The sequence below is a fragment of the Camelus bactrianus genome, chromosome 9 (genome assembly GCF_048773025.1).
Source record: "Camelus bactrianus isolate YW-2024 breed Bactrian camel chromosome 9, ASM4877302v1, whole genome shotgun sequence".
NCBI classification, from domain to species: Eukaryota; Metazoa; Chordata; class Mammalia; order Artiodactyla; family Camelidae; genus Camelus; species Camelus bactrianus.
The window spans coordinates 46,872,388-46,892,230 of NC_133547.1; the positions used below are offsets into that span (position 1 = coordinate 46,872,388).

A 19,843-nucleotide genomic window follows, 5' to 3' on the forward strand; every position below is an offset into this window, starting at 1 on the left:
GGGTGTCTCTTTCATTGACGAACAAATATTAATGACCGTTTCCTAGTGGGGGTCAGGCACTGTGCCAAGTGCTCTGACCAGATTTTCTCAAGTGATTCTCACACCCATCCTATGAAGTAGATATTGCTACTGACATTTTATGGATCTAATATACATACGGAAGTGTAGGACTGAAACATGATGCTGTACAGCAAAAATGGACACCACATTGTAAACTGGCTATACTTCAAGTTAAAAAAATAAAAGTACATTTTGCGGATGTGAACACGGAGGCTTAGAAGGGGTAAGTGGCTCTAAACCCAACCCAACACCGCTAGTTAGCTTCAGTCAGGACTTGAATCACAGTCTTTTGACACCGATTCCACTTTCCTTTCAATTACTCCTTAGTTGCCAGCCCTGGCTAGCGGCTTCTGTGGGTATTAATTTACTCAACAAATAATTACTGAGGCACCGTTCTACCAGCGAGTGCAACATGAAGTGTCTTAGAGGGAGGACACATTGCAGTAAAACCCAGACTCAGGAGGGAGGAAGGAGGGGGGTGGGAATGGGGAATGACTGTTAATGAGCACGGCATTTCCATTTAGGATGTTGAAAATGTTCTAAAAGTAGAAGATGGTGATGGTTATGCAACTCTGAGTATACTAAAAACCACTGAATGGTACACTTTAAATGGCTGAATTTTATGATTTGTGAATTAGATCTCATCAAAGCTGCTGAAGAAAAAAAAGGGAAGAGAAAATAACAATGAACATACGAAAAAAGGATGTACTCTGTAAGATTAGAGTAGAAATAGGAGTCTTTATATTCAAAAGGAATATACGGTAGGATTGTATTACAATTTGATTTTGGTACGTGTTACAATAAATTACAAACATAAAAACAAAACGAACAAAAAAACCCTCTTAGACACACAGTGGTCTTAACACTGTGCATTTCACTATTGTGAATTTGAGAGTGGGCTTCTTGCCTTTTCCCCACTTCTTGTCTAACACCCATGGGGGGTCATGTGAGAAAAAGTTGGACCACACCAACAAGATGGATTCCACAAGCGAGTGTTAGCAGCTCGTAGTTCTGGTCCTGTACTGAGTGCTGTACAAAGAAAACCACCATGCAGCATCTGGACTTCACTTGTCAAATGTGAAGTTTGTTTCCCTGTGGATTGGAAAGCCAGATCTAAGTGCACAGGGGTGAATACAGAGTTAGCCTTAGATATTCCTATTTGAACTAAAAGGTTAGTGGTTCTTGGCTTGCTCCTTTCTTTGAGTGAAGGCCATAAGAATTAAGGTCTTTCAATTTATTTCCCAATTTTAAAGAATTTGATGCGTCTCAAGCAAACCACCCATAACAACAGTAATCATAATTTAGTTAAACTGGAATTCTAAAATTATAATTTATTATAAGAGAAAGTGGAAAAAGTCCTGTAAGCTCATATTAGGAACTGACTTTAAAGATGCTCTTAAGTCCCAGGTTGTATTCTTAGAGCGGTACACATTAAGCCTTATCTCTGATAACTTTCTATACCGACCATAAAGAATTAAGAGGACCAGTATTAAAAGGATGAACTTGAGGCACTGAAGATCTAGATGTGCTTTCTAAATCATCACATAAAGCAAAAATTAACTTTGATGTGCATATATTAAACTTACTAAATGAATCATAAAGATTATACTACTAAAACACACTTCCAAAAAGGTTGAAAACCAAGTTATTTTCTGGTTGAACAAAATTATTTCATCTGCAAATATCTGATTTCTCACATTTAACTTAATCTAAGGTTATGATACACGTTATGACTAAAATCCCTTAAGAAGTTAGTGTCTCTCAAGGTTCAGTATATTAGCAGATTGTTTCTGGGTATATTTAAAGTTTATAGCTTGATAAGTCATTGACTGAAATCACGGCTGCTGTCTACATTAGGGTTTACTAGGACAAACACCATTTGCCGACTTAGGAAATGTTTACTTTATCTGTGCTTACTCATTTCTAAGGAACACTAAGCCATATGAATAAAAAACCCTCTCACCATTTCAAAGAGCTAAAGACCTTAGTGTGGTATCAATAAGGGTTGAAAGAGGATGAATTCAAACAGTTCAGAGAGCTGTATCTCCTTACAGTTATTGTTAAAAGTAAAAACCTAGTGTGAGAAACCATCCAGTGCTTGCTAAGTGCCAGGTGTTATTTAATATTTGTGTACATTATCTCTAGAGAGCTACCCCAACATCCAATTACTACCCATTTTACAGATGAGGAAGTGAAAGGATAGAGAGACAGCAATCTGGTTAAACTCATACCAGTAAGCGCCACAGCCTGCGACCCTCAAACCTTAATGTGGATGCAAATCACCCGAGGAACTTTGATAAAACGCAGAGTCTGATTCCATGGTTCTGGGGTGAGGCCTAAGAGTCTGCATTTCTAACAGGTCAACACTCTTGATCCCCTGACTTTAAGTAGTTAAGATATTACAAGACTCAGTAAAGGGCATCTGGATGCCCCCCTATTCTGTCTGCTGTAGAGGATATGCACATTTGGTGATGGAGGGTCTGGATACTGGGAGCTGCAGTTTACACTTGTGTCCTGTATGCCACACCATGGGAATTTCTTCTAGGCAAAGCTGTGATCACGTGCCAGTGCCCTTCCCTGACATTTAACATACCTCGAGCGGAACATTTCTTTCATTACAGAGTAATTCATTTCTACTTCACTGGAATATATTTCTTACAATTAGTTTTCTCTAGCACATAGTAGACTGCCTAAATTATTGCAGAAAGCTGGGCACCAAATTCCTATCCTTCCCTTCCCGGGCCCACAGTTAGACTGCATTCCCTACCTCCTGGCCTTGCAGTAAGGTGGAGCCAACGAGAAGTGCAGTCTTCTGTACTGTGATCTTGCTCACCGATTCAGGAACAAGTGAAGGAGACAATTTCTGTGCTGTAAAACTAAACATCAGAAAATGCGCTCATGGATAAGAATTTAGCTTCTCCTGCAGAGTCTCTACGCTTTGAATACGGAGCCGATTCTGGCACACCTTTGGCACTGGAGAGGGAAGCACTGCCGAAGTCCGTGCAGTTCTGAAAGTGGTTTAAGTTCGTCACATTCAGATCAGCATTTTCTCAGTGTTATTTGGTTTCCAAAGGGATGGTTTCTCTCTATCTCTCTCTCTTTCAGCGGAGGTACTGGGAATTGAAGCCAGGACCTCATGCATGCTAAGCACACACTCCACCACTGAGCTATACTCTCCCCCAACCAAAGAGGTGGTTTTAAATGCCGCTTTCTTGTTCAACTTCTCTGGAAGGAGGCATTTTTATTTAAGAAGTGGACAGTGAATGGGAGTGAATGGATAGTTGGGTAAAAAACTAAAATTTCACACCTATAACTTCAAATTAACATTAACCCCTCAGCCCTAAATAGTTTCACAGTCCCTGAATGAAGACTGATAACCTCTGCTGTTAGTTCACTAACTTGGCTGAGCCAAGTACAACATAAATAGAAAGTAAACGATAAGAAAAAAAAATCTGCTTTGGAGGACATAAGAGGGAATGTCAAAGTCAAGCAGCTGTGCAAACACAGTTAAACCAAAGAGTTCCAGCCATAGGTGGCAAGGTTGTCCCCAAACTACCTATACTCCCCATGATCAGGCTATGAGTCCAACCTGCCTTGACCTGCCAGGGCCTCCACTTCTTCATCTGTAAGATGAGAGGCTTCAGTGATTCTCCACTGCTTGAGAACCAATGCCCACTTCCACAATGAATTTTAACACCAACTTTACTATAAGAGGTAATATTCACAGATGATATAACCCACCTATAATGCTTGAAAAATCAACGTGATGTTACAAATTATAATATGCATTTCAATATGAAAATGCCAGACACATCTAAACTCGAAGATGTGATGAAATAGGCAAATGCTTTATATAGCTACTTACAGAGAATAAATTTGGATTCTAAAGAAGCAAAAAACCAGAGGGCATTATACCCAGATAGTAAAAGAAATATTATAATAAACCAGTCACATTTAATATGAGAAAGAGGAAAATAACTTGAAGGAGGGCTCACAACCCAAATCAAATAACAGACTGCTAAAACGAAGAAAATCAGGTGGAACTGGGCCATCTCTGTAAGATGAAGCCAGAATCATTTTCTTATGCTGTGATATGGGATGAGGCAGTGAAGTAACACAGACAGCCTATCTTTTATCTTGATAACCCACATGTACAGAGAGGCATGCGTTCATTGAACGTAAAGCTCTTGCTGATGGGAAAAAGAGGCTGGGTTGGAAAAGGAATCAATAATTTCCACAACACAGACCATTACCAGGCTTCTATATAAGACAGCATAAAGAGGGAGATTTTTATAACAGACTTTTAACAAAATTCAATGACAGCCTCACATTTCACGTGTCTTCACTACTTCAATAATTTCTGCAAATGTTTCAGTAAAGAGAAGAATTTTAATTTGATACATACTATCTTTCTTAATACATTAGTTCCTCTTAAAACTCTCTCCTGGTGTTTTCTCCCATCATCCAATTAGAGGAAAAAGCAAAACAATTTTAAAACCCAGCCTACAGGTAAACCTGTTCATTTTTCAGAACGCCAGAATTTTTCTTTTTAGAAAACTAGGAAAAGATAAAGGGCTTACTAGAAACTATTTTAAAGGAAAGTTAGGACGATTATTAAAAATAGGTTTCACAGGTGAAAATGAAGATGCTTGTGTATTATTTCTCAGACTATTCAGGAATATCTGGATAATATTAGTGGGAGGACAACCATTTTTCTGCAGAAAAGCTCTACCGAGATTCAGGGAGAATCTCATGTTCCCACTGGTTATAGACCTTGAATGGGCAAGAGAACATAATGCACAGGTGAAGCCTAATGAGCTCTATATTCCTTTGCTGGACCACAGCCCAGCATGACAGCCTTTAAAGGAAATTTACATTTACTCCGTGTCAGTTTGATTATTAACACATCACACAACCATCAAAAGGAAACTTAAGTCACTTCCCCTCCAAAGAAACATCATTAATTTTAATAAAATTTTTTGAGAAAATATAATTTAAGATGAAATAATTTTTTAAATAAGCAACTTATGTTGATAGTCTATATTAGATTATTGTTTATAATAGATGCAGAGTCAGACTTGGATTTGAATCCTGATTCTACAACTCAATACATAACACATATAAAGAGTTTAGCGAAGTTGAAGGCACAGGAAGTCCTCTAATGTTAGCTATTATTATTTCTAATCAAAACGATGGTAGCTGCCGTTTATAAACACTTACTATGCACACTTTATAAACATGGTTGCGTTTATTTCTCTTAATTATTCAGTGATAATTATTATCCCTGTTTAATACATGAAAACACTGAGGTTCACAAAATGTTGAGACGGTCACGCCCAAGGTCTGAACCCAGCTGTGTCAGAAGCCAAAGCACCGATGCTATTAACCACCATGAAAAATTCTTGTTGGGAAAGAGAGAGAGGAATTGAGAGTCTATGTGTATTTGAGGGGGTGGGGGAGTCCATGAGTTTACTGTAAGTATTAGACATTTTTCATGTTGATGAAAATATTAAAAAGTAATTAATATTCATGTTCTGAATTATCTGGATAACTGCCTTGAAACCAAATCCTGCCAGAACATTTCAGTGCCTAGGTTTGCACTTGCATTTACTTGCATGTTAAGGCTGGGTTCTGCTTTAGTTGTAGAAGGCTTGTGGAGAACAGAGGCTGACTTAATAGAGAAATGATGCATTCAAACTAGATGAGGACCAAATAACATCACTATGTGTGCTAAACAAATGAAAGTGATGGTCTACACAGAGGAAAAGAGTGGGAGAACTGAGCTACCACACAGCACATGGTAGTAGGTACATGCTGAACACAAAGAAACTGTCCTACAGAACTCAGCACCATAACCACATTACAAGTGACGGCTTCATTTTGGCAAAATGTCATCCTCCATCATATTTAGCTAATGTTATTTTAAAATGTGTTAGTTTTATAGTTTTGCTTGTGTCTGATCTATAATCTTCTTTGTGCAAGAGCCATAAACATGAGGCATTTCTATCTAGCTTTATCTTTATATGTCCTTGGATAACATAATAAATAAAGTAAGAACTGAGGAGCTAAGAGAATTTTTCCTTATTAAAAGGGGATGTGCATTATTCAAGTCTGAGAGGCACTGCTCTATACTGCACAGCAGGACACGTAACTTCTCTCTATCACCACCCCTGTCACAGGATTTGTAAGAGGATTAAATGAGATAATGAATTGTGAGTGCCTGGCCCGCAGAAGGAATTACAATGATAGTTCTGTCTCCTTTACCTGAAACAGGGAAGACAGGGAAGCTAGATATGGTCTAGGCTCCTTTACTCTAAGTGTGGCCTTGGGACCAGGAATATTGGTATCACCTATGAGGCTTGTTAGAAACTGCAAATCGTGGGGGAGGGGAGGGGTAAATAAGGAGTACAGGTTTAACAGATGTAAACTACTATAGATAAAATAGATAACCAACACAGATTTACTACATAGCACAAGGAACTATAGTTAATATGTTATAATAACCTATAATGCAAAAGAGTCTGAAAAATATATATTATATATAACTTAATCACTTTGCTGTACATCTGAAACACAATATTGTAAATCAACTACACTTCAATTAAAAACAAACAATAAAGAGACTGAGAATCCCAGGCTGCACCTCAGCCAACTGTTCCAGAATCTGCATTTTAACATATGCTCAGCTGATTTAATATATGCACATTAAAGTTTGAGAAGCACTAGTCTAGGTCTCCACAGAGAATGTTGACAATAAAATCCACTGCATTTTGTACTGGTCTGTAAGCTAACTTTGGTGATTAGAGAAATGCCAGGTGTAAACAGCCAAAAATACTGTCCTATCTAGGGTTTAATATAAACATTACCATTTTACTAACTGGTTCTTACTAACTGGCTGTATTTGCATCAAATGGGACCTTCTTTAAAAGGGAATTAACTTATAATTCAGAAAGATCAAAATATATTTTTAAATGCAAAATCGCCATAAAAACTTTCTGAATTTTGAATAAATTTTAAGATCACATCAATCAAAACATTGTTAGGTTGCCTCTGCCCAGTAGAAATTAAAATCATTTACATATGTTAAGCTTTTATTTAAATATTTTGGGCCATCTGGTTTGACAAAGTCTTGGCAAAGTTTGTGATGACTGTGTGCTTACTTAACAAAACACATTACCAAAAAAAAAGTATGATTGTATATAAAAAATATATTCGTTTTAACTGCTGAACAAAAATATCAGATCACATTCAGCAGTTATGATTTTGTTAGTGAAATTCACCTACAGAGTATCTACGCTTTTCTTCTTGAACTCAGAGGCCCTATACATTTAAGACATGCTGAATTTAAAAAGATTCAAAGATACTGTTCTTGGAAACAGAAATCAAAGTTAACAACTAATATCCAAGAGAGCCACTAATGTCTAAAATGAGCTTGATGCCATCTTTCTAATGGCTATTTTGGTATAATTAAAGCTTGAATGAGGCTATTTATTGCTCTGTGTTCTCTACATAGGGGTCATAGAAACTGCACTCAAAGAATGTAAAGCAGATTATTGTGTGTAAACATTTACATATGTAAATATGCGTATATATGTATATATATATGGTTAGTTAGACCTACCAGGCATTTCTTACAATTTCTGGGTCCATGATATGACCTAGATTGCAAGCAGAACGCTTCTTTACCCTTTATGGTCTCAGGCAATTGCAACCCAAGGAGCCATCCTATACTACGAGGTATGTTAGCGCCAGTACCAGTGAAACACTCTAGAGCGCGCTGATCATGATGACCGTAACTTAAGAGAACCACAATCCGAGGCTCACAGGCTGACTCCAGTTTTAGAGGTTTACATGATATCACGTAGTCCCTCTGGTCCTCGATATAATCAATCCACTGTTCTAGAGCCATACAATTCTTCTCCTTCCCGTACTTCAAATTCCAATAATTTCTGTTCATATATTAAGCAATTTAGACTCTATATACATACATACACAATGTATCAGGGGAAACAGAGTGATTTTTAGCTTATACTGATACTGCATTTTCTCACTTTCCTATTAAGTGCTGCAAAGAAAAGATTAAATCATTACTTCAATACACAATATCTAAGCAAACAAAAGACAGGTAAAAGTAGGCAAGCCATGTTTTTCTACTACATTGAGTACACTCATCCCTCTCTAGAAATGGGAACTATTTAAATTCTTTTAAACTTCACATCCATTTATCCTACCCAAAATACTCTAAAAATCCCCTGTTAATTAGTCTCAAATGACTGTACATGGATTACTTTGAAAAAAAAATACAATAGAGCATCAGCCAATGGAATAAGATATTTATCAAAGAAAAGAAAATCTTTAATATATGAACCACTTGGTTTTTAAGCCTTAAGAGTCTAACGGAGACTGAGCTTTTTTCAAGACATCATTTTTGCTATCAAGAAATAGTGAAATAGATGAGTTAAGAATGAATATAGATGAGTTAGGAATCCAATATATAAAGCAAAAAACATACTTATTTTAAAAATCATATTATGCCTTACACGAACCAATTCATGAATTAACTTTATATTTTGTGAAGTGTTTCTTTCTCAATTCAACTAGCGTTGGGCAAGACCAAAGTTTAATTCAGTTAAGGACTTGGTGGTGCTATGAGTTAACATCAGATGCTAGGGGTCATCTCCACTCCTTTATCCTCCAATGTGTTCTTGAAAGTGACATGTGTTACCCAGGCTATCTAACTCTTTGATGAAGGCAGATACGTACTGAATGTTTCTTAATCATTTCAATATCAAGGTCACTATGTTCCCCTCCTGGGATTTAGTACACTGAAACAACTTCATTACATAAAACCTCAGACAGCTATAAAAGCATAAACTTGATCCCATACCAAATTTAGTTTCACTGAGAAGAGCAACCTTATCTTTACTCACCGTTAAATTATAAAATGTAGGTGATATGTACCACCTTTACACCCTAAGACACCAATGAAACATTCTTGCTTGTGTTACTAACCATTAACATACTGGTGTGAATATAGCAAAGGGACATCCTTTCAAAATTATTGCTTATAAGAAACTGTACATATAAGTTTGCTTCCTTTCAAATAACAAAGTAGCTTATACCCCCTATTATCTATACAGGAAATGATTTGGGCCAAATGCCAATTTGAGGTAGCCAAGTACAGCCTTAACAAAGAAAAGCTGACATATTTCTACAACTGTTCCTATTGAAAAGATGCCTCAAATATGATCTAACAACCGAGTGGAGAAGATGAAGCTAATTTATCAGATTTTTAAAGGTCAAGACTCAAGGAGTACTGTTTGAGAGGAAGCTCAGTACCAGACATCTGACTGGCTGTGTAGACCTGACGACCTAGGGAACAGAACAGAAGTCTTAACAAATGAGGGTATGTAAGGAACAAGTGGTTTTGATTTCTGGCACAAAACAAATGTGTCCATTACATGCCAAAGACAAGACTGCTGATCTAAGAAATGTTAAGCCCCTCCTTGTTTACGTGGGAAAATAGAGGATGGGGTTAACACAACTAGAGGGGGATTTCTCTACCATAAATTAACAAAGGTTTCTTTCCTCTCCACTGAAGAATTCACTTGGGCATAGGGGAATGGGACCCTTCGAAGCACCAATCCTGAGCACATCAGAACACAAGAGCTCTTTTTCTTCTCTGAATTGCCAGTGTACATAGGAGGGTAAGGAGGGTGGGGGTGGGGGTGAATGTAGGAATCAAAAGGAATACAAAGACACCCAGCTGGAAATGATAATGGCTTGACCTTAATTCAGTAAGTAATGTTTTTAAATGGCTAACAGATGCCCCTTGTTAAGGTGTAGCCCGGGAGGAATAATAGGGCCAGAAGCAATTCTGGACAAAGTAGGGAGGAGGTCCTAAGGGTTGGGATTTTGCACTAACAGCTCTTGTCCCAAGAAAAGGAAGATCACTTGAAAGGAGCCAAGGACAAGAGGAGTGCCTTGCGGCCCTCCCTCAAGTATACTTATTAGCATGTAAAAACCAACTGAAGACAGTCCATCACACAAACTCCTAGCATTTTTCATCCAAAGACAACAAAAGCCCTTTCTAAATGCTATCCTCATGATACCTATGTGAGGTAGGCAGCATAATTCTAATTTTTATTCATAAACAAGCTAAGGCACAAATTAAGCCTGAGTGGCAAAAGGGGTCTGGAATTTTGTTCACTGCAACACACTTCCTTCATATTGATGCAAGCAACTCAAGACACACCGCTAGGAAATGTCCTTAGAGGAAGTAGACCTAAGAGCCAAACAAAATCATTCATGACTCTGGGAAAACAGCACTCTCTCTAAAGGCTCCCTGATGGAGTTTCAGAAGATGCTCTCCATTCAAGAGTGCGACCATGTGCAGTCCTGTTGAAGAAGGAGAACAAATCACCTATGATTATAGGAAAAAGGTTGAAGACACAATCTAGTTTTTCCCCACTTTTGAAACCGGAGCAGTGACAATCATAACAAATCACACAATCTAAGGAACTTCAGTCCTTAAATCTTAGACTTAACTGGTGCAGTAAAATTCTAAGGCCCATATTTTGCTAATGATGTTGATGTTTTTGATCAGACACATTTCTACATCCCTGATGCCAGGCAGTTTTCTTTTATCATAACCAAGTTATCTGTGTAAAATGCAATGCCAGGATCTGAAGCAAACAATGCGTCCGGTCAGCATACATTGGGTCTATATATTTTGAGAAACACTCAAGTACACGAAGAAAGCGAACAATGTTAAAGAGATGATGTGAACAATGTTGGTGGCTTGTCTAACAGAGAATCCAGTGTCCCTGCAGGAAACTGAAGATACTCAAAAGTTGCTCCCCAATTTCTATTAACAACTGTCTAAAAGTGAACATTTTCATTTGATACAAACATACAAATTTAAAATAAGTGTACAGTATAGAATGGCCTACCATTTTTGGATTGCTTATGTGCCAGAAAATATATAGTCAATAAAAAAATACCAGAGAGGTGGGGACAAAAGGCTCTCTGGATCTATACAGCAAAAAGGAACATCACTTCAGCAGGTAGTGATCTGCGGAGAAAGGGGTGTCCTTAGAAACCAGTAGCATTGAAAGACAGCAGGTCACAAATCTGGTGACGGGGGATAAGATGCATAATAAGGCCCATTTTCCTGTGGAAAGAAACAAAGACAAGAACTTTAAGTAGTAAGATCAATTTAACTGGGAATATAAAAGAAAGGGATTTAGAGTCAACCACACAGCGTATGTAAAACGTCTAGCATGTGCCTGGCCCTGAGCAGGCCCTCGGCCATCAGAGTAGTTCCACTGTATTCAATCAGAGCTGGTGTAATGTAGGCAGAGGTAATCAGATGGTAATAGTCTCAAAAAAAAATTACCATTCATTGAACATTCTATATGCCAGACACTTTAATCACTTTTCTTTCATTATCCCTTTTTATCCTCACATAACACCATAAAGTAGGTAACATCCTGCTTTTACAGAACAGGAACCTGAGGATCACAACAGATTGCATAACGCACCTTAGGTGACAGAGCTAGCAACCAGAAGAGCCTGAATTTAAATTTAAACCCACGTCTATTCAAATCTAAAGCCCAGATTCTTTTTTTTTTAGACTCTGTTGTCTCACTGTGTGCCGAATCTTTTGAGTTATGAAACAAAAATTATCATTGAGGAATTTAGTAACTATAACTGTTGTGGCAGAAATGAGTCTTCACGACATGCCTGAGTGGCAAGGCTTTTAACAATGATAGTTTTTAGGGTATTTAGTTCAAAATCAACATGGAGAATTAAATGTCAGAATTTTAATGTCAAATGTAGAAAGTAACAAATCAGCATAAGGGGAAATTTTTGAACCTATTTTGGCTAACTTTATCTTAATAAAAATCAAGACAGTTAGCTTTACGGTAGATGGACCCTAAATTAGATTTATGAGACTTAAGATTCATTAATTATTATTTAGGAAAATATTTCTTTGATGAGTAACTTGTTTTTCAGTAGACCATTAAAAAAAAAAAGGCCTAGCATTAATGTAAGGTAATAGTTAGGCATGGAGAATAAGAGGTGGGATGAGAACAGCATTGCTATTGCATAAATACGGTATATTTACATCACAGTTAAGGAGCATCAACTGCATCCAGTCTTGAACACAGCAGGTAGTTAAATGGTCTCTGAGTGACTAAGTGAATCAAAAGCCCTGCAACTCTTCAGAGCAGATGCTCTGGAGTAGAAATTGATCCTGGGACCATAAGCAGGAAAATAAGAGACTATCTACAAAAACCTTACTTTCTGACTATTAATCTGACCAGGTAGCAAAAAGATTAAAAAAAAATTAGGTAGAAAAAAATCCTAGGATTGGCTATATTTTAGGATGCTTGAAAAAAATTAATGAAAACTTTCTTTTTGTATTTCAGAACTTCCTGACAGTCTGTTGTACCTACTAATCACTCCAGTATCCTCAATATGCATGGAAACTAAGCTTAAGAAACATGCCTGAAGGTAGGAGGGTACAAGATTAACACACAGAAGTCAGCTGCATTTCTTTACGCTAACAATGAAATAGCAGAGAAAGAAAGTAAAGAAATAATCCCTTTTAAAATCGCATCCAAAACAATAAAATACTTAGGAATAAATCTGACCAAGGAGGTGAAAGACTTAAACATGGAGAACTACAAAACACTGACTAAGGAAATTAAAGACGACTTAAAGAAATGGAAAGATATCCCACTGGAAGAACTGTTACCAAGTAAATCTGCATGTGCTCTTCTTTGACTGTATTTGTAAGAACGCTGACCAGCTCCCTTTCTGAAAATGGTCTAAGAACCATTTTGATCTAGATGGATAAAAATTACCTTCTAACTACTTTCAAAGGTTCCTCTTAAATATCCTACAAAATTTACATCACTATTCTAAGTCATATTAGACCCAGAAAAATAGAAGCTTGCTGAAACTTGCCAACAACCAATACCACATCATACCTTCACCAAATAAAGAACCTACTATGGGCAAGGCACACTTGAACATGATAAAATAACTGACTCTACACTCATTTCCTTTTCTCTAGTCATATTTTTAATTCTTCCTAGCAAAGGAAAATTTTGCTTTACAAGGTAATATCCAATCACCTTCTAGACCTCCACCTCAATGTCCCATGGGGCACCTCAAACCTGATTGGTCACAAACTGAACAGACCACCTGTCTCTTCTCACCAAGCTCCCCAAAGCTTTTCCTCTAAATTGCCTCTCTGGGACGGGGGCAACTAGCTCCCAAAGAGGTCTCCCAAAGCAGAAACTTTGGTAGCCACCTCAGGCATCTTTCCTCCTTCTTCCCCTCCAATGGCTGGCTGCTCAGTCACCAAGATGCTGTGGATTTTATTTCCTAACATGTCTACTTCTAAATATCTCTAAGATCTTTAAACCCTTGCCATTATCATGACCACTTCCCTGGCTCTAGTCTCATTTCCCCTCCAGCTTTCTCTAACAGCCTCCTGCTTGTCTTCTTGCCTACAGCCTTATCCTTGACTAGTCACTCTCTACATTCTTTAGTCATCTTTCTAAACAGGGACGTACTGGCAGTACTCCCTGCAGAACACCGCCCCTCCGCTACCAAGCAGCCCACATACTGCAGCACAACATGCAGGGCTCCAGAAACTGTGACCGCCCTCTGCCTGCCCTTCCCACATCACTGCCTGACACTTTCCTTTGCTTCTTCCCTTTTCTTCTTCTTCTTTAAACTTTACATGCAGATGGCCTAATACCTCAATTTTAGAAAGCTCTAGTACAGGTACAGAGAGATGATCCACTGACCTAAGTGTTAGATTGTAGATTATTTAATTTAATTTTGACTAATCACATTATTAATCAGGTCTGCATTTGATATACAAAATATTGAAAAAAAAAAACTAAACACACAAGCAAAACAAAACAAACAAAAAAACTAAAACCAAGCTTGAGTATGGTGTTGATATTTAATGAAAGCCTACTTTACAGGCCCTTAAATATACAGGAAATGTGTTGACTTACAAAACAGTCCTCTGGGTTTCCTAATAAGTACATCCTGATTTATATATTTCTACTCCAGAAAATAAATGACAAATCCAGATGTCAGCTTTGAACTGTCATTCCAAATTTTTGGTATCAAAGTGTCTTTCAGTGCCTTTCAGATTTCTGGCTATCCATTTTTTAAAATATTAATAAGAGTGATGTACAGTTCAAAAAAATAATAAGGCCATTTTCTGTTCCAGCAATCTGTAGTAAATAAAAACTGACACTCTTTTTTTCCCGTCTCCCACATATTCAGCAATCTTTGTATTTATGATCCAGCTACTCCCATTACAAATCCCCTCTGCGCAAAAGCAAAAAAAGGAATTTTATTAAATATTAATGTTAAATACTTTGCTTTTCACCTAAAGGGGAACAGAAATTATACCTCAAGTTAGAGAAATGTTAGAGAGAAAACATCTTGTAGGATATTTACTGTATATACATTGTACAATCAATAGAGAATAATTCATTTCAAGCTTAATGTAACCTTCGGATATATCCTGATTCATGCATGAGGATACGTAATCAGCAACAATTACATAAGGAGACCGACAATCTTTCAGCCAAACATGTTTCTTACTTTTTTGTTTTTGTTTTTGTATCACTAAACTGATAATGTGAATAAATAGCATGGGAAGAGCTTTGATGGAAATCAAGAGTAGCCCTTTGCTAGTTTAAAAGATTCATAAATGCATCTATAAGTAATACTGTTAATATTATTGGTTGTATTATTGGTTGATGCTCTTAAAACCATTATACAAGCTTTTAGCAAAATGAAATTTTTACTAGAGTAAAGACTAAGACAGGCTACCTGGTTTACATTTAATGCTGAAAATGTCAGATACCAACAGATTCTTCTGGCTCTATTTATGCAGATGAAAAGCCATTCAGTCTTAAAATTAGGCAGAGGTATATCTCAAAGGTGGCAGAAAACTGACAACACAAGCAAGGATTGGCTTTAAACCCACAGCAGAAAAATCTTCCACTGAAACGTTTACTGGGGAAAAGTCCTCTCTTAGAACCAAGCATTTTCCTAAAGTTACTATAGGAAAAGAATGTTAAATGATACTATCATGTTAAATAAAACACATTAATTGCATTAATATTCTCTTATAATAAAGATGTTGTGCTCATAAGCATTGCTCTAATGAGATAGTTAAGATACTACACCAGGTGAGGGAAAATTCTTGTACTTCTTACCCTGGCATCATATTCAAGGACAAAAGGAGGGAAGTCGATCTGTTCTGGTGAGATGGCAGAAAAGAGCTGGTGGAGGCTGTCCACATGGTGGATTTTGTCCTTCAGTCCTGAGACAGAAAAGGTGGTAAAAAACCATGTTGATACCTGATTAATAGAAGGAAAAAAACAATTTAAGCCAGTCGCCAGAATACAAACACAATTTTGAAATTTATGTTAGATGATTAAAAATGACTTCAAAATTGAAATTGATAACAAAAGAAAACTTGTAATAAGTAGTGTAGGCTGAGGTGCATCAGTGACTGATGCAATCAGTTTAGTGGATTCTGAACAGCACTAAGAACAACAAAAAGAAACATGCTAGAGCAACAATTACTAGGGGATGGAGTAAGAATGAGCTCTGTTCACCAAGCGTCCGTTTCTGCTGAACGGCTATGTGCTCCCACACACGTGGTGGGCGGCGATGCAGCGTGACACGCGTCTTAGGGAGGTCCGTGGTCAAAACCACCGCATCACTTGATGGAATAATTGATTCGCTGGTACTCTGAAAACGGTTAGCATCGCCAAATCTCACAAACTCTTTTTGAATTTTTTCAAATGAGCTCTAAAATTTCTGCCAACATTTGAGACATTTATTTTTCAGCTGACACTTGGCATGCAGCCTGTCACAAAATAAATATTCTGTGGACGTGGAGCCACCTCTGTTTGTTTCACTTCACCACATGCAATCCCTCAATAAAAGGTGGTCTGTAAAATTTGTTGGTTCCAAAAAAAGAAAGAATTCTTGATAGCAAATAATACTGGCATCAACTAGGTAATAGCCTGAACTTACAAATTATTTTATCATCTCTCCAAACTGACATTCATAATTAGTCATGTTTACCAACGGCTGATGTAACAGTTCCAGGAGATAGGCACAATATTATTGCTATCCCCATGTTATTTACAGAAGAAGGTAACATGTGCATATGAATTCTCAGTGCACTGGCATAGTACACTCCACATAGATAACTGATTACATTATACAAATACAGTACATGCCACTTTGGGCATTGTCACAGATGTTAACCACGTTGTTAATTTCTCTTTGACAATCTATCACATTTTTTAGTGGTTGTTCCAGAACTTTTACATATTCTAGGTCCCTTCTTCATACTTACTTATGAGAAAAGGCGTGTAGTAACAAAGAGAACACTGCACTAACTTATCTCTGTCAGAATCTTATTCAAACTTCCAGACTCGGTAGAGACTATCCCCACCATTATTTCTCCCTTACAGCTCCAAACAGATTATCGCCTCTATTGAATTCGCATCACCTTGTGTTTAAATCTCACGTATAGCCCCTACTCCTACTTCATAGGAATATGTGTAGGTTCTTACATTCACTTCTATAATTTCCCGAATACTTGGCAGACCATCATAGAATAGCCTGAAGTTTTATACAGCACAGACAGAACCTAAGTATTTGATAAAGAATGAGAGTGAATGAAGAATATAAGGCCTATTCCACAGTGACTGTTATGGCCTGGGTCATTATTCTATTCTGGCTATACTAATGACTGGTATAAAGTCTCCAATATTAACATTACTGTCTATACTGTCTCATTTTACCAAGTTTATTTGGCGGGAGGTGGGGGCAGGAAGAAGCCTTGCTAAAACCAAGTGAGTTAATTTAAATCAAATTAGATAGTCACTTAATCACATACCCCAAAACCAGGTTTTTGTATCAGTTTTTTTTTCTTTAAAACACATGCTGCTATATTCCTAAGTGACACAAACTTCTGAAAACTGGATTAATAAGACTTCCAGATGAGGAGCGCTACAGCCAGCTAAGAGGCAGCTGGTAAACTAGTAAGAGCTATGGAGAGACCACGGAGATTGCAGAGGTTCTAGAAAGAGTTAAAGAAAGTCAGACTGAAGAGGCAGAACAGAGAAGAGCCTCGAGGACGCTGGGAGACGCATTTGTGCAGGGAGTTACACATCTACTGGTAATCTACAGCAGTGTGTACGGTTGTAGGTGACGCAGGGTAACAGTGATGTGACCATTCCTGATGGGGGCTTAGATTCTAGTAAAGGAGCAGCGTATAAGCATAACGACAACTTCTCAAGGCAGGAATTACTAAGTGCAGTGAATGGCCCAAAGAAACGTGTGAATGCCTGTCATAGGCAAGGAGCTGTGCTAATCTGGAAAAGGTGTAAAAGGAAGGGGCAGACTGGACCACGCAGGGAATTTGTATTCCACTGTACCTTACCTCAGGACCTTTTGACGTTGTGCTCTTTTAGTCCTGAAACCCTCTTTCTCAATTCTTTGCCTGGCTAAGAACTGTCCTTCAGAGCTCAGGGCAGAATTCACCTCCATGAGGAAGCTTTCACTGACCACCTCCACCCCAGGCTGGAGAAGCAGCTTCCCTCTAAGTGTTCCAACCAGACTGAGGTTACTCGTATCGCTGCATAGCTAACATCCTGTGAGGGAGCAGTCAGTGCGCTAACAGACTGCATTCCCCCGTGTGGAGACTGCCTTCTTCAATACCATATTCATAGGGTCTAATTAATACCCAACATGAAAAGCAAGGAATTCAGTATGTGTTGAAAGAAGTAGCAAATAGTTTCTGGACTTAGTACTTTAATACTATTTAGAGATGGTCTAATATTCCTTCATTCTGCAAGAGAAATAAACTGTACTTCAATCTGGGCCTTGGTCTCTCCATCTATATAACGAGCAAGTCAGACTTAAACGAGTTATAAAGTCCCCTTCGTTATACGATTCTATGAAAGGGCTCTTGACTATGCTGCACATTCTGACACGGTGAGGTGGTGGTGGTAAACTGGTGAGGTGGTGGTGGTAAATTGAGAGAAGGCTGGGTTGGGGAAGAATGGGCAGTGACCTTAGGCAAACAATCTTTGAAAGACAAACAGATTTTTCTGTCGTATTTTTTCCCAACATCTCCTTTAACTTCAGGCGTTAGCAAGAGAAAATTACTCAAAGTAGACAGAAGTGGAAACCTGGTTAAAAGTTTTCTGATCAGAGAGACCCAAGAGCATTGTCTTCAACTTCTTCATTTTAGCTTTATATAGCTCAGCTTTTAATTTTCAATTATTTACTTATAACCTATCATAAACTTTTTGTTCAGATAAACTTGTATTACTCATTATCTACTATTTAAAAAAACTGAAAATAAAAAATTTGAAAAAAGACTGCTATGCTATTTTGTGAATGCTAGAAATTCTTTTATCCAATTATTCACAAATGCAAAGCCAAGAACATGGGGTCACAAAACAACATAAACTAGGAAAAGATTGCTCACACATGTGTGCAACTCCAGTAATCTAGAGCCAGAATCAAAAGTTGGTTTAAATACTATTAGTTCACATTCTATTAGTAAACTTGAAAGTAGAAAGAGAGTACTGATTTATATGAGTAGTCAATTTATTATCACTTTGGGTGGAGTGGCCTGGAAAAGATCTGAAGAGGATGGAAATCAGAATAGTGTGAGTTGGATTGTTTTACTATCTTTTGGTTTCATCTCATTATTTTATAATTACAAACACTCCATTTATAGTTTTTGACTTAGGATAAAATAATGGTGGATTTCATGACACATGGGTTTTACTTTCTCAACCCTCCCTCATTTTATCCATCCCAAAATATTATGAAGAGGTAACATAACGGCTTTCACATCATACATCTGGTCTTCAGCCTCCGTACGACCTGCCATTTGCACTGACTCCTATCTGAAGCAATCCCAACGGGCGTCACAGACAAGGCTAGTGGTTCTAACACTGAAATCTATGTGGTAATGTCCATCCATGATGTTACGGGGGGACAGTTATTTGCTGACTAGAGATAGTGCAGAGAAGGAGGGGTTAAAGTCGGATCTGAGCAAACAGTGGTTATGTATTCTCATTAGTCTGGGACCAAGGAACACTCTTTGGATAAATCTGAATTTGTAAAAGCTTTTTTCCACTACAAAATTATGAAAAGGTTCAAACATTCACTAAAGTTTAAAGAATTTTACAGGGAACACTGGTATAGCAACCACTCAGACAATTATTAACATTATCCTTATTTCTGTTCATCACATATCATCTCTCTACCCATCTATCAATTCATCTTATTTTTTTGCTGCATTTCAAAGTAAATTGCAGACATCAGTGAACTTGCCCTAAATACAGCATTCATATGTCTAACCAGAGTTAAATGTTTGTTCAGTTTCTTTGCTATAAAATTTACATTTGATGAAATTCTCAGTTTTAAGTGTACTTTTGCTGTTCAGACAAACGTACACACTTGTATAAGCAAAATTCCTATAAAGATAAAAAAAAATATATTTTCATCACTCCAGAAAGTTCCCTCAGGCCCTTCTCCCCAGAGAAATTATCATAACTTTTTTCAAAGAGGTTGCACAAATTCACATTCCAACTTATAATGTAGGAGAATTCCAGTTGCTCCACATCACTGGTAGTATTTGGCACTGTCAGTCTTTTAAACTTCAGCCATTCTGGTGGCAGTGTAGTGATATCTC

At 37.6% G+C, this 19,843-nt stretch overlaps 1 protein-coding gene across 5 annotated transcripts in view; it reads right to left on the bottom strand.

Moving 5' to 3' along the window:
* Positions 1–778: 778 nt before the first annotated feature.
* GDAP2 (ganglioside induced differentiation associated protein 2) overlaps positions 779–19,843 on the bottom strand; it is a 67,017-nt gene continuing 47,952 nt past the window's right edge. For 2 of the 5 annotated variants that reach the window (XM_074370278.1, XM_074370279.1), the window contains 2 exons: positions 15,324–15,467; positions 779–11,233 (listed from right to left, as the gene is read on the bottom strand). In XM_074370278.1, coding sequence (XP_074226379.1) covers positions 11,186–11,233; positions 15,324–15,467 — 192 coding nt within the window. In that variant the 3' untranslated portion in view covers positions 779–11,185. Of the gene's footprint in view, positions 11,234–15,323; positions 15,468–16,010; positions 19,841–19,843 lie in introns of those variants that run through there. The other 3 variants (XR_012509200.1, XM_074370281.1, XR_012509201.1) reach the window with 2 other exon arrangements.